This window comes from Vitis vinifera, chromosome 14 (assembly GCF_030704535.1).
Source record: "Vitis vinifera cultivar Pinot Noir 40024 chromosome 14, ASM3070453v1".
In the NCBI taxonomy this organism is placed as follows: Eukaryota; Viridiplantae; Streptophyta; class Magnoliopsida; order Vitales; family Vitaceae; genus Vitis; species Vitis vinifera.
Genome location: NC_081818.1, coordinates 18,831,854 through 18,847,418, shown reverse-complemented (window position 1 = coordinate 18,847,418; position 15,565 = coordinate 18,831,854). Strand labels below are relative to the sequence as shown.

General features: G+C 34.4%; 1 protein-coding gene across 1 annotated transcript; it reads left to right on the top strand.

The window, feature by feature from the left end:
* Positions 1-2,215: 2,215 nt before the first annotated feature.
* LOC100246750 (NADH dehydrogenase [ubiquinone] iron-sulfur protein 1, mitochondrial) lies at positions 2,216-14,957 on the top strand. The gene is made up of 5 exons (XM_002270121.5): positions 2,216-2,856; positions 3,655-3,901; positions 9,564-9,858; positions 12,213-12,587; positions 13,806-14,957. The coding sequence occupies exons 1-5, from the start codon at positions 2,433-2,435 to the stop codon at positions 14,703-14,705; spliced, it is 2,241 nt and encodes a 746-aa protein (XP_002270157.1). The 5' UTR covers positions 2,216-2,432; the 3' UTR covers positions 14,706-14,957.
* The last annotated feature ends 608 nt before the right edge of the window (positions 14,958-15,565 follow it).

Here is a 15,565-nt window from a genome sequence, read left to right as displayed (position 1 = left end):
AAAAGAAGGAAAATGAAAAATAGATTTAAGTTAATAAATTATTGTTACATGCTTCTTTAAACTCATTTCAATTATTTTTATTTTTCTATATAAAAATTAAAATAATTAAAAATAATCAAGTTTCCTATTAATTTTAATTATAATTTGATTTTTTTTTAATATTTTTGTTCCATTTCTTGAAACTAAACATAGTTTTAGGTTTCATTTAAACTATGATAAGTATTAGAGAAGGAAAAGAGAATTATTTAAATGGTCTTATATTTTAAATTATTTGTTTTTACATAAAGTTAAAATAAGATAAAATATAAATAAATTAGAGAAACAAATAAGGAAATTTTATTAATTTTAAAACTCTTTCTAAATTTCATTCATATTTTTTATTTTTCGTTATTTGTTTCTATTGTAATTTTTTATGTGTGGACTTACATAATCAATGTGATAATGTCATAAATCAATGTTATTTTATTTTTGCATTGTGGTCCATAATGAAGCTGGACACATATTGTTGCTTGATTTTTTATGGGTTCACCCTAATTCACTTAACTGACTCTTTAAGTCAAGTGGTTCAAATAATGTGTGATATATATATATATAAGTGCAAAGGAAGACTTATTTTTTGGGGGGCTAAAAAAAGGCACGCATTGCATACTCATCTTGAGAGCACATACTGACTGAATCTTGGGTGTAGAAAGAGAAGAGCTCATTGAACCCAGATTTTCACACCATCACGGACTGAACATATTCTTAGACACCAGTGGAGCACGAAAATGGCTTTCCATGACATTAATTAAGGTTAGCATTTCATTTATTGTCATTTAATACATTCTTTAATGTCTACATGTGATCCTATGTCGTTTAAAATTTCATCAGTTTCTTCCTATTTTGTTAAAAATATTTCATATTATTTGAAATAATTTTAATGATAAATATTCGTTTTATTTATATAAATTCATTCCAACTATTTGCAAGGTAATTTTCACCATTTTTTTTCAAAATAAAAATTATAAATATTTGCTAATTATCCTTTCAATTTTTATATACAACAAACATATCTTTAAATTAAAATTTTTTTCTTGTCCTAAATTTTTTTGATAACTTCAAGGGGATTTTCTAGTAGGTGAAACTCCAATCTCGTTTGGTTTAGGAGAAAATGATGAGAGACAAGTCAATAATTAATATTAACTTTCTATTAAAATTTGGTGATTAAAATAATTTCTATATAATCACTTTTTTCTATTTTTACAATCAAACTTGATTCTTATACAATTTTTTTTTATAAATATATTGTGAAATTTTACTCCTTTTAAAATGTTATAAGAGAGAATTAAAAAAGTGAGGAATACTTTAAATTTTTTTATATTATATATAAATATATAATTCTTTTTTATTTTTAAGAAGAAAAAATTGAAAAAAAAGAAGAAGTAGTTTTCATGTCTTAAGTTTTTAATAGTAATTACATTTCAACTTAGAAATTGTTTTTAAAAATATTTAACAAAACAATATTTTTTAGGAAATTATATTTGTGTCCATAGACTCTTCTTTGTATTCATCCTTTTAATGAACTTTTCTAAAACAAAAATGCTCTTTTACAGAAATCCTTAAACCACCCATAATTACAAAAAATATACCAAGTTTCCTCTCATTTTTCCTTCGTTTTCTTTTGAATTTCTCATCAATGAATAAGCAAATAATCATATTCAATCATGGTAAACATGCAAATATGTGTTTTTTTAAAATATAATTTTTATATTTCTTATCATATTTTTGGTGTTAGAGGAAGAAAATGTCACAAATATTGTTTGGAGTTGTAAGATGGAACACTTTATGATTGTTTGAATAACTCCCCGTACCCATCCCATCCCTCGATTAATATACTTTCATACCCGTCTCAATAGGGCCGAGATGAGGTGGACAACCCCATTTAACCTAATAAACTACCATCCATAATCTTAAGAACGTTTGGAATTGTACTTCCAAACATCTTTTTATTGTTTGGTCTTCCTAGGTTTTTTTTTTTTTTTTGTCAAATGAGCTTCAAAGAATATAGATTTTCTTTTAGGGTTTAAGTTGGGAAGAAATAGGTTGAGAGAAAAAGAAAGAAAAAAAATGGGTTTAAGGATAAAAAAGAATGGAAATGATACTTTGGCTAGTTTAGAATTATTATAAGTAAATGTATTAATAAGTTTTAAATTGTTAAGCAAATGTACGTAAAGAGGCTTTTAGAGGATGTGAATATAACATCCTTTTCTCATCACCCAAACAAGTTCTTATTCTACATTTCCCCTCAAACTAACCAAAGTGTATATTGTTGAAACGGGTCGGGCTAAATCGATCGGGTCAGCTCAAATACCTGCCATCCGTCATTCCTCAGACTGGGAGGGTTGAAAACCCAAAGCGGAGCTCAGTCTCAAGCCTCACAGAAAGCCAAAGAAATGGGGTTAGGGTTGATAGCTTCGAGAGCCCTGAGACCCGCCATTCTCCACAGATCCTCTAGGGTTTTGGCTTCCCAAAATCCTATAACCAGAACCATCACCTCCACGCCCGAGCTCAAAAACCCAGAAGCGGCAACAGCGCAGCCCGATTCCCCACCAGATCTCCCTCCTCGGACCCCTGTCGCCGGTGCTAGGATTCATTTCTCCAAACCCGATGACGCCATCGAGGTCTTCGTCGATGGCTACCCCGTCAAAATCCCCAAAGGCATGACAGTGCTCCAGGCCTGCGAGGTTGCGGGCGTCGACATTCCTCGATTCTGCTACCACAGCCGCCTCTCCATCGCCGGGAACTGCCGTATGTGTTTGGTCGAGGTAGAGAAGTCGCCTAAGCCCGTCGCTTCCTGCGCCATGCCCGCTCTTCCTGGTTAGGGTTTTCAGAAATTTTTTATTTGTTCATTTGTTTGGTAGTTTGGCTTTTGTACTGCGTGGCCTTACACTGTTTCATCAATTCGTGTTTTTTTGTCTCTCAATTCCTTTTTTTTTTTATTTTTTTTTTTTTATTGTTTTATGATTGGTATTTTGGGTTTTGCGATTCGTGGGGTATTGCACTTCGTTTTGGGTGTTTTTTTCCTCATTTTTTTAATTAATTTCAGGGTCTGTTTAAGGGTTCAAGAACTGTGGTTTATGGTTCATTAGGGTTTCATTCTGCTATCAATGGTCCTCGTTTGTTTTATGATCTGATTTTTATGGGTCATTAATCTATACTATATAGTAAACTGTAGTATCATTCCGTTCTTAATTTTATATTTATTTTTTTAATTATTTGGTTTTTGGCTTCTATAGTCTTTTTCTTTCCTGCCTTTTTTCTGTCTGACATTCTCTATTGTATATAGATTTGCAATTTTTTGATTTGTTTGATCTTTAGTTTTAGGATTTTTTTTTCTTAACTCACAGGTTATAATTGACATCGTTTACTTCTAGTTCTATAATTAGCTTATTGATTTATTTGATCATTTTTTTAGTCTACTGATTCAGTGAGTGTGGTATTAAAGTGATGTGAAGTATAGTCTATAATTCATTTAGGTTTGATTATGCTTTAATATTTTATATATATATGATGATTTGGCTAGATGATCTGTATGCAGCACTATGTTATTCATTCTGGCTTGGATTATTTTTTTGATTGTTGACATATTAGGGTTTTTTTTTTTTTTTTTTTTAGGGATGAAGATTAAGACCAGTACACCAGTTGCAAAAAAGGCCAGAGAAGGAGTAATGGAGTTTCTGCTGATGAATCATCCTTTGGATTGTCCAATTTGTGACCAGGGTGGAGAGTGTGATCTCCAGGATCAGTCTATGGCTTTTGGTTCTGATCGCGGCCGTTTCACTGACATGAAGCGATCTGTGGTTGATAAGAATCTTGGCCCTTTGGTTAAGACTGTGATGACTCGTTGCATTCAGTGTACACGGTATGAATGTGTGATCACTTCTCCCTTGTTTTATTACTATTAATATGAATATTTCAAGTTAAGAAACTTTGGTCTAAGTGGGATTTTACCTAATTTTCAGGCCAAACCAATGAAAACTTTTGGTACTTGTCCCTAGCCAAACTATTAAACTTATTTTATTATTTTCATGTTTCAATATTATATTCCAATCATAATAATATATGTTCTCAAAATGCTCATTGTTTGTAGAAGAAAACTTCATGATGTTTGAACTTCTTGTCTTTGTACAGTTATGGAAAACTGACAAACCTTCCCAGTCACAAATACTAACCTCCAACTCCCAAACAGATACTGATAGGGCATTCATAAAATATTTAATGAGCATTTGAATTTTTGTTACTTCATTATCATTGTAGGATACTCACATTTACCATGATTATGATAAGTGACAACTCAAATATATTGATGGAGAATCCTTATATATGGAACTTTTTTTTTTTTTTCAAAAAAAAAAAAAAATTTGTACCCTGAAGAGTCAAGATTACCTTCTTGTATGTCCAATGGTTGTGATTGGATTTGGAAATCCCTAGGCAAGCCTCCCAAAGTGTTTTCACAGCCCATTGAAAATTTTTAATCCTATGCCTCATTTTGGCAGTCTCTCTTTATTGCTCCTGATTTCCTACCTGACCACAACTAGTACAATGTCCCAGTCATTGTGTGGATTAAGAGTTTTTCCGTAATTGGTAATTTTTGCAACAACTTGATAACATATAAGTGCATATATTTTAGCCTCCAAATGCAGAAACTTCTCATGCCTTATTATACTAATCATTGACATCACTTAACAATTACAAGGCTCTAACATAACTAATAAAAAATATTAACACTGCTAAAGTAATCAAGTATTAAAAAAATACGAAAAGCAAACCCCTAGGATGCCTCTGTATCACTAGCATCCTTTTTTTTACAGGCAACATTTTTCCTCTCCTAAGGCTTGAACCTATAACCTTTTGCATCCCCATCCCAACCTTTCTCATTTGAGCAACATCATTAACAGTTTTTGGTTTGAGAAACTCCAACTTAGTAGTGATTTTAGTTGTGATAAGACCTCAAGTTAGATGGATATTTCATGGCTTTCTTGGAGGTCATGTTGCCACATGGTTGTCAATGAGATGATGACTTTCTTGGATGATTTCCATGACATTAGTAATTTTATGAGAAGCTTGGACATGATATTTTTGGTATGGGTTCCAAGAAGAGTGGTACCTAAAAACCATTGCAATCTTTAGACCTATTAGCTTGTTTGAAATTTTATACAAGCTTCTAACCAAGATTTTAGCCAATAGGCTGAGAAAGTTGATTGTGGAGGTAATGTTTCATTTGCAGAATGCTTTTTATGGAAGGGATGTGGATCTTTGATGCCATTCTTATTAAAATATGGGGCCATTGATGCTAGAGTGAAAAGCTCTAAATTAGATGCTGCTTAAAAGTTGGATTTGAGACTTCTATGACCATGTTAACTGGGGCTTCTTGTTAAGAATTAAGAAAGGATGAATTTCAGGTGTAAGTAGCTGAGGTGGATTAAGTTCTAAATATCTACTGTCAAATTTTTTTGTTTGTTAATGGATCCTTGACCAGTTTTTCCCCCATTCCTATAGTTTGAGGCTGCTGACCCTCTTTTGTCCATCTTCTTTGAGTTAGGTATGGAGGCTTTAAGTTATTTTATTCGTAAGGACTTGGAGGGAGGCTTCATCAAAGCCTTCAAGGTGGGGAAAAGAGGTGGAGAGGAAATAGAGATTTTGCACTTGTTTTTTTGCATATGACTTCTTTTAGGCATTCAAATGGGGAATGTGCAAAATGTGGATTTTCTTGTGTCTGTTCTGGCTATAGAGTTGGGAAGTTTTCTACCACTTACAGTTACTTTTTTTTTTTTGATAGGCAAAAGAGAAAATGTATATTAAAAGCACCTTAAGGGAAGGTGTTCTACCACTTAAACTTTAACGCTTATTTTAAATCTGTACCATTTTGGAACTTGGTGGAGGAGAGGTTTAAAAGAAGGCTCATGGTGTGGACATGTGATAGCCCTCTAAGGGAGGGAGGCTCACTTTGATCAAAATCACTCTCTCTAGTCATCGAATTTGCTCATGTAGGTGCTTGTTATTCTATGGGCAATGAGAATTAGATTGGTGAAGCTGGGATATTTTTGGGGAGATAGTAATCTTAAGAAAAGGTACCCAAGGTCTTTATTGTCTGATAAGCTGTTTGGAAGGTAGCTGAGAACAAAATATTCTTTGTTAAATCTTTCTAAAGCTTCCTGAGTCTAAGGGAGTAAGGCTCTTTCTTGTCAAGGAGGTCTAGGTTCCAATTCCACTTTGGAGGCTGCCTGGGAAAATTTTCTTATGATGGGTAGCTCATAATATTGTGTTGGTCTTTAGCAAGTTAGTATGACCTTTGTAAGTAGAATGAGCATTTGCCCAATCATTTTCCAATTTATTGTAGGTTGGTTCTTAGTTTATGGGCCTTAAACATTTTTCTTGTTTATGGTTTCATGAATGTTTACTTGTTTGGTTGAGGAATTGTTAGATTGACATGGGAGTTTTGTAGGCAGTATAAGGCGTTTTTGGAGGATGGTTCCTTTTTTTCTGTTTTGTTCCATCTGGAGAGAGTTAAAAATGATTTATTAGGGTAGTAGAGAGCCTGGAATTGGTGTTGAAAAATGTTGTTGCAATTACTTTATTCTCTTTGGTCAAGTGTGATCTCATGAATGTTTCCAATTGTTTATGAAGCCCATTGTGTTACTTTAGTGTTTTCTGCCTTTGCACTCTTTGTATACTCAGCAACATGAGTTAGGCCCTCCCTTTCTGCTTATGTGCTCTTTAATAAAATTTTAATATGCCTTCTCTAAAGGGGGAAAAAAAGGACTCCTACTTAGCATAGAGTAGGTTTTTTGGATTCTTACTGTTACATTCCAACCTGGGATGCTGAGAATGCCTAAAGGACTCTTCTAATGTATGGATGGATTGATTGATTGATTGATTTCCATTTTTGGTTATCTTTTCTTATTATATAATGAGAAATTGATTACAAGATCCATATGCATGCATTTTACACACACACACACAGATATGTATGTATGTATGTATGTATTTTATGTATGTATGTATTTTATGTATGTATATTCATTGATGTTCTGAGTATAACTTAAGGAGTGAAAAAATCCTTTTCTTTTCTCTTACTTTGTCTTTTTAGTGTTTGTTGCATCTTGTGTGCACGGGTTGCACCCCTTATAGCTTAAAATTTTACTCACAAAAATAAAATTTCTAAACTATGAGAATTAGGATTTTAAGTTTAGGGTGCAAAGAAGGCTGAGAGGGTTCTTTTAGCATGTAGGTAGATTGATTAATCTTGTTTTACAATACTCATAAAAAAAATAAAAAATAAATAAAAAATTCTTGTTTTATAACTAGGCCTTTTGATTTCCCTTGTCTACAACTTGTGTACCAAGGCATATAGACCTTTTCATTAATAAATTTTTTTTCCTCTTGCTTACTATATAAAAGGAAAAAAAAATCTTGTTTTATGTCTTTTACTTGGCTAGGGAGTTTTCTAGAGTCAAGAAAATAAGGTTGATTGTGCTACATGGGTTGCACCTCCTATTTTGTGTAGCACTTGTCTAATAAAATTTTGTCTATCCAAAAGAAAAAAAAAAAAAAAAAAAAGCTTTGTTGTGCTTGAACTCACAGAAAAGATTGGAAGCTTTTCCTTTTTCCTCCCTTTATGAGCTTTTTCTTTGCAATCTGAGGGGCTAACTGGGTAGCCTCGCTCGCTTTCCTGATCTAATTTTATTCTTGTTCGAATTCTAAACCTTCTCCTTTTATCAATTTGTTGAAGTACCCATTTATTTGCGAAAAAGTTGCAAAATTTATTGGGCAAATAAATGTTTCTTCTCTTGTCATGTATTCATATTTTGAATCTACATCTCTATTTTCTTTTTGGTGGATGAGAAGTTTTGAGAATTAGGGTATGTTTGGAAAGTGTTTTTGGAAACGTATCTAAAAAACAATTTTTAAAAACTATTCTTTGATGGTTTGTAGAACAAAAGTCTGTTTGGGAACTTGAAATGTTCTTAATCCATTTTATATGTATTTAATTATGCTTTAAAAATAACTTTTATGTGTAGTTCTTTATTTTTATTCATTCTTCATATTTATATAATTATTATTTAAAACAGTTGTAAAAAAAACAAGGGAAAACAACTCAAAACAAAGAAAAGATGTTATCTGAAAATACATTATTTTCTGTTTTTAAATAACAGAAAAATGTTTTCTGTTTTCTAATTGTCAATTGTGTTTTGTATTTTTTTTTGTTGTGAAGAACAAAAAATTGTTTTAAAAAATAGTTGGCGAATAGGGCTTAAGTCTGTGAAATCTCATGAGTGACTCTTACACTTGTGTAGAATTCAATTTATTCAACTGTGTAACTAGTTGGATCATTTTCTGCATCCTATTCCAATGGATTTGGGTGGGGTGATTTTGCCATTGAGCTCCTTGTTGTTTCTATCTCTAGTTGATGATAATACAGCAGCATCTTTGTCTATTTTATGATAATGTGTTGAAAGAATGAGATAGATATTCAAAATAATATGCTGAAGCCTGCTTAAGATTTTTTTAGTTCCATATAGCTGTAGGATTTATTTCCTTAGATGGTTATTTCTTTCAAGTGTTTAAGGAACTCTATTAGAGGCAAGACTCTTTGGAAGATCACTTGTGTCACTTTGTTGTGGATTGTGTGGAGAGAAAGGAATGCTAGGATTTTCAAGGATACTTGAACGATGCCGGAGATGATGTGGGACTTGCTTCATTTCTATGTTTCTTTTTGGGCTTACTGTACTGACATTTTTAAACCCTATCCTTTAAGTGTAATTCAACTTATTTGACTTTTGATAAGTACACCCTAAGGTTGGGCTTATAGGGTCAGGTTCCTAGATGAGCTTCAGGAGATGTTATACATGTATAGGCTTTTTTGTTCTTTTTGTATAGCCCTCCTTGTATAGTGGAGGTTTCTTCGGGTCTTTTGATCAGGTTTGTATTTCATGGAGAGGATTTTTCATCATTCCCATGTTTTTATTCACTTTTAATTAATACATCTGTTGTTTCTGATATAAAAAATCCTTCGAACTCTGCAGTTTTCTGAGTTGTACTGCAATACATTATTGCCATTTAGAGCCTTTATCATTTCAAGAGTTCTCTTTTAATTTCATCCCTGGATCTTCAAGACTAAATCTAGATGTTTTCTTCCCTTGCAGATTATATTCTTGGGTCACTGTTTAGAAGTTTGATTCCTGATGTATTCTTTGCTTGCCTTCTGTAATGGAATTCCAATTGCCAAAAGAATAAGAAAGAAAGTGTCTATTTTGTGTGCATTGTTGCAATGTGATCAAGTTCTTCTCTTCTTCCTTGAATCTTTAATGCTAACTTAAAATAGTACTTCTGCTATGAATTGTGGAGAGCTGTTTCTGTATTTTGGCACTTGTATGAAGTATGGGTAACTTGCATTGCACCGTTGTGCCACAAGTTGCAAAGTTCACATTAATTTCAACTCTTGATTTGAGAGTATTTGTCTGGTTTAGTGAAGCTGCATCATTCTTTACAAGCTTTTGATGTGAACATGTTTGGTCCAACAGGTGTGTCAGGTTTGCAACTGAGGTTGCTGGGGTTCAGGATCTTGGCATGTTGGGCCGTGGCAGCGGAGAGGAAATTGGGACTTATGTTGAAAAACTTATGACAAGTGAACTTTCTGGAAATGTGATAGATATTTGTCCTGTGGGAGCCCTCACCTCAAAACCTTTTGCTTTTAAAGCCCGAAACTGGGAGCTAAAGGGGACAGAGACCATTGATGTAACAGATGCGGTTGGTTCCAACATTCGAATTGATAGCAGAGGTCCTGAGGTTATGCGTATTCTCCCACGTTTGAATGAGGTAGACTAAGATCACCTAAATTTTATATCTGTTCTTCTTTCCAATCAGTTTTTGCATTGCATCCTCCCATAGCATTGGCTTCCTGCCTTGTTTCTGCAACTTTATGTTGTCTGCTGCCGTGGATGAGTTTTCTCTTGTTCCATGAAAGAAAGGTATTTCTGTCTTTTGCAAAGAAAATGACTTAAGGAATTTATATGGAGGTTGTTATATGCATGTAAGAGGAATTGACCTAAACTGAGTAACTGATCGAATGTTTGCGAAGTTGAAGTGATCTGACTTGGTCCCTTTTGACCACCTTTTAGTGTTCATATCATAAATTTTATTGTTTGGCAGATCAGTAATACTAGTTATGTCATGTAGCCATTTTGCATGGAATGGTAAAATTAGTGCTGGGCAATCCCACTCATGACTGATGTGACTGTTGTTGCGGTGTGTTGCTGGGGGTAGGCTCATGGTTTGTCATGATTTGTTGTGGAGTCTATCAATGAGATATTCAAAAGCAGAAAGAAGCCTGCTGACCTGTTGTTGGTGGGATGTTTCTTCTGCTTTTTTGGTTGGGACATAACCTGTGGGATCCTAATCTAACCATTAAGCATGTTGAACACACACCCCTAGCCTAGCCCTGGCCATGTCATGGCCAAATGGGTACTTGACATACTTGAAGTGTCCATGTAACATAGCCACTGACATCACATATTATGTCAGAACCTGTTTCTCCTTCTGTTCCCTTCTTTTCTTTTGTTTTTTAGTCAATTGCTAGCTCAATTGGTTTTTTGTGCTTAAAAAATCTGTAAGTTGCTTGTTATCCTGTATAGATATGGAAATGGATGAATATTTTATTCAATAGGGACTTCACATACTATGGCATTGACATTGTGGGGACTTGCACTTCTACTATTTACATGCACACTCTCACACAAATCCTTCCTTTGCTACATACACTTAGTACACACACATATCCTACGATTTGCTCTAATACTATTATTTTTTCTCTTTTTTTTACGTAGTTATTTTCTTTTTCAATGTTGAAACAAAATAACCATTGCAGGCAGGTCCACTGCGTGTTCGCCTCATGTCCATGGTTGTCATTTTGTGTTGCTGGATATGGAATTTTGTAATTTTGTTTACAGTATCACGTGTCATATCATATTGTTCATCATAAGGTAGAGATGTTTTTGAGATAAATTGAAAAAACTAGAATACATGTGAGGAAAATAATTAAATTAAAACTCTAAGATCTGGTATTCATTTTCTTGACAAATGAAGTGCCAGATATATAATTCTTTATATATGCATATATACGAACAAAAAGGGGGAAAAAAAAGAAAAGAAAAGAAAAGAAAAAGGAAATGAGAATACATATTAACAAAAGAGTAATTTGGATTAGAGGGATGGGATATTCTCTTAAATAAAAGTAATTCAAGAAGAATGAGAGAAGAAACAAAGAAGATAACACAAAGAAATGGAAAAAACACCCAGGACAAAGCCCCCAATAAAGTCATGACTCCGTGGTTTCATGAGGGTAGATGATCTCCAATAAAGCAAGATAGGGAAGTGTTATTTATTTATTTATTTTCTTTTTTTGATGGGGAAATGGGGGTTGTTTTAAATGTTGATGCTTTATAACCAAAATTAGGGTTTCATGTATGTTGTGCCTTCAACATGGGACAGTTTATAAAATTCTATTTTTTTTTTTTTGTTTTTGATCATAAACAACAAATGTATTAGTTAAAAGTGAATAAAACATGAGAAGGATGAGAAATCCTCTCCATGATATACAAACTTGATCAAAAGACCTAAAGAAGCCTGTACTATATGAGGGCTATACAAAAGGAATAAAAAAGCCTATACAAGTATAACACATCCTGAAGCTCATCTTCCTCTTCATGTAACTAGATTCCCTGGTTCACTAGCATGTGATCATGCATATTCTATTATAATATTTCTTTTAGATATGATATTATTGTTGTTCCTTCTCAAGAAAAAAATGATGACTTTGCTGCTGTACTTTTTGTGCTGAGTGTTGTAGATGATCATGCTAAAGACCCTATCTTCCTGTTCATGTGGCACTTGACTCTCGAATATATTCTTTGCTTGAATAGCATGCATTCAGTGATTTCTACCTCCTTTATTGTTCAGGAGAACTTTGGAGGTTATTGAGCTTATTATAATCGCCGTCTGTGTACTTTTGCTGTGATTTTCATGTGACATAAAGGATATTCCTTGTAATAAGAGGGTTAGCATCTGGGAAATTGAGGATCTTTGTGTTTTTTTAACTTGTTCAGATGTCTTTTAGCATCTTTTACTGAAATGTAAGATCATCAATTTCAGCTGGCTTTGCTGAACTGTTGCAGGACATAAATGAGGAATGGATATCAGACAAAACACGTTTCTGTTATGATGGTCTGAAGAGGCAGAGGTTAAATGATCCTATGATTCGTGGTGCTGATGGACGCTTTAAGCCTGTGAGCTGGCGTGATGCTCTTGCTGTGGTTGCAGAGGTTGCTCACCAAGTTAAACCAAAAGAAATTGTTGGAATTGCTGGTCAGCTGTCTGATGCGGAATCTATGATGGCGCTCAAAGATTTCTTGAATAAAATGGGATCGAATAATGTACTGTGTGAAGGAAATGGCTCACATCCATGTGCTGATCTGCGGTCAGGATATCTCTTGAATAGCAACATTGCTGGGCTTGAAAAGGCAGATGTTTTCCTTTTGGTTGGCACCCAGGTAATTTTCTGACCTCTTTATTAAAGTCTAACTTTAGTAGTATATGACTAGCAGGGTTGTGTTATTTAAATAACACTGATGATTTGTGGTGTCAGATTGCTTCTGTTTTATGCATAACTATGGACTCTGGTCTTTTATACCATCTAGCTTCATATTTTAAGTATTTTGAAAATTATTTTGCAGCATGTTGTTTTGATATCCTTTGTATACCTTCCATGTACTGGGTGCGCTGCCACTCTTTGATTGGCACCTTTTATATATGCTTGTTTGCCCATCAAAAAATATAAAATATAATTATTTTGCAGCACTCTTTTTAGAAGTAATTTTTGGGGTACTATGCATAGGTGAAAACAAGGATTTAACTTTTCTTTCCTTTCCTTTCCTTTCATAACTGAAAAGCTATTTATAGTTTGATTAATAAAAATTTTTGCCCTTACAGTTATTATGTGCATGTAAAGAAGTGTTGAAGCTGATGATCTTTTGAAACTTATTTACTTCAACAGTCATACGGGTTATATCTGATGTTGATATTTGATCTTAAAGTGAATATAAGTGTGTAACTCCTGCATACCAACATCACGGTGGAAGCATATATTATTCAGTTTCACAAAATATGATATTGCCTATGGTTATTTTAGAAGTCTTATTTTGATTATTCATTATAGCACTTTTAGACAAGTGGTTATGGATTTTGAGAGGAGAGGGATAGCTTGAGTCTTCAAATTTATCCCCAAATACGTATAAAGTATATTTACAAAAATTGCCTTGGAAGAGGCATGGGAGTGAGGAAACCTCATTTTGGAAAGGGATTTTAGAGATTGTCTTATTCTGGTGTTGTGACTTACCAATCATTAACTGGATAGAGGCTGCTGCATGGGAGTTAGGAAACCTCATTGTGGAAAGGGATTTTAGAGATTGTCTTATTCTGGTGTCATGGCTTACCAATCATTCACCGGATAGTGGTTGTCATGCCAGTTTACTTGTTCTTGTTCAACCCTCAATGAATATACCCAGTTCCTTGCAATGAGGTGCCTGTTGTTAGCACATAATCTTGATCTGCAGTTAAGTCTGTATTTTAGGATGATCAATTTTCCTCCTTGAAGGTTCTGCTTGTGTGTTTCTGTGGATGGGATGATGGGATGATGGGTTTCTGTGGTTTGAGTAACTTATAAGTATGATTTATGTTACTTGTTCTAATTTGTCATAATCAATTGGCAGCCAAGGGTGGAAGCTCCCATGGTAAATGCCCGAATCCGGAAAACAGTACAAGCAACTCATGCCAAGGTGGGTTACATTGGGCCTGCAACTGATTTCAACTATGACCACCAGCATCTTGGCACAGGCCCTCAAACGCTTCTTGAAATTGCAGAGGGTCGCCATCCCTTCTGCTCGGCTATCTTAAATGCCAAAAATCCTGCTATTGTTGTTGGGGCTGGGCTATTTGAACGTGGTGACAAAGATGCTATTTTTGCTGCTGTTGAAACCATAGCAAAACTTGGAAAAGTCATCAGACCTGACTGGAATGGTCTCAATGTATTGCTTCTGAATGCTGCTCAAGCTGCAGCACTTGACCTTGGTCTTGTACCAGAATCCAGCAAAAGCATCGAGTCTGCAAAATTTTTATATCTGATGGGTGCGGATGATGTGAACTTGGAGAAAGTTCCGGATGATGCCTTTGTAGTTTATCAGGGCCATCATGGTGACCAGAGCGTGTATCGTGCCAATGTCATTTTGCCAGCAGCAGCATTTAGCGAGAAGGAAGGGACATACGAAAATACAGAAGGCTGCACCCAACAAACCTTGCCTGCAGTCCCCACTGTTGGTGATTCTAGGGATGACTGGAAAATAATTCGGGCTCTGTCTGAGGTGGCAGGGGTCCAGTTGCCTTACGACACCCTTGGGGCCATCCGTTCCCGGATTAAGACTCTGGCACCAAACCTTTATAACATGGATGAGAGGGAAGCGGCTACATTCTCTACTTCATTGAAACCTGAGTTGAGCGAGAAGATGAGTCTGAGTGCCTTTGGGAGTGCTGTTGAGAATTTCTATATGACGGATTCGATCACCAGGGCATCAAAGATCATGGCACAATGCAGTGCCACGCTGTTGAAGAAGTAAAAATGGATTTTTGATGATTCTAAATAAAGGTGCAGACTGAACTATTTGTTGCTCCTACCAATTTCTATTCTTAGGCATGTAAAAATTCACTGTTTTAGCGCAGCGCCTTAATGGAGTTGCAGTTGCGCAACAGATGGAAATTCAACTTTTGGCCCCCAGTGTTTATTGTTTACCCTTCTGTAATTTTACCGAGTTGCTCCCGGTTTGTTCTGACTCAGTAGATACATTTATTTTATTTTTTTGGGTCCTGAATATGCTTTCTTTGGGACATGCTCAGTAATGGTGTAATGGTGCAATGGGGAAGAATATTTGAAATAAAAATTTTATAAAGAAAAAGAAAAAGAATGGCATTGGAAAGGTAGTCAGCCATTTTTATAGGGATGAACCCTTGAATAGGAAAGGGTAGCCACAGGCTGTACCAATGAACATTTTGTATTCCTCCGTCCTCAATTTGCAAACAATCTTTATTTTGTATTGCAAACAAAAAGGATGTTTTTAATAGAGGAGATAGAGAAATGTGAGTAAAGTTGAAACTCGTGTGATGAATTTGTCACAGACCTTTAATGTTGTCCAACTCTAGGATATTGTTTAAAATAACCCATCCCTCTCAAAAGGCATAAAAAAATTGGCTAGATTATGACAAAATATTCTTTTTCTTGGCCTCTTCCTCTCAATGACTCACAAAATATGGATTATAGTTATTCTTATGCCTCGCGTACCCCTAATATTTTTTCTTATCTTAGAAACAAAAATATTTAATATTTTCAGAAAATTAAAAATAAAATAGTTTTTTCTGTATATCCAAGTAACACCTAAATTACATAACCATACTTGTAATTCAATTTACAAACTTTCAAAAA

Excerpts from the sequence above, each read along its gene's own strand:
- LOC100246750 (XM_002270121.5), top strand. The coding sequence starts at position 2,433 with ATGGGGTTAGGGTTGATAGCTTCGAGAGCCCTGAGACCCGCCATTCTC. Across the intron at positions 3,902-9,563 it reads CGTTGCATTCAGTGTACACG|GTGTGTCAGGTTTGCAACTG; the intron begins GTATGAATGTGT and ends TTGGTCCAACAG. Across the intron at positions 9,859-12,212 it reads TTCTCCCACGTTTGAATGAG|GACATAAATGAGGAATGGAT; the intron begins GTAGACTAAGAT and ends GAACTGTTGCAG.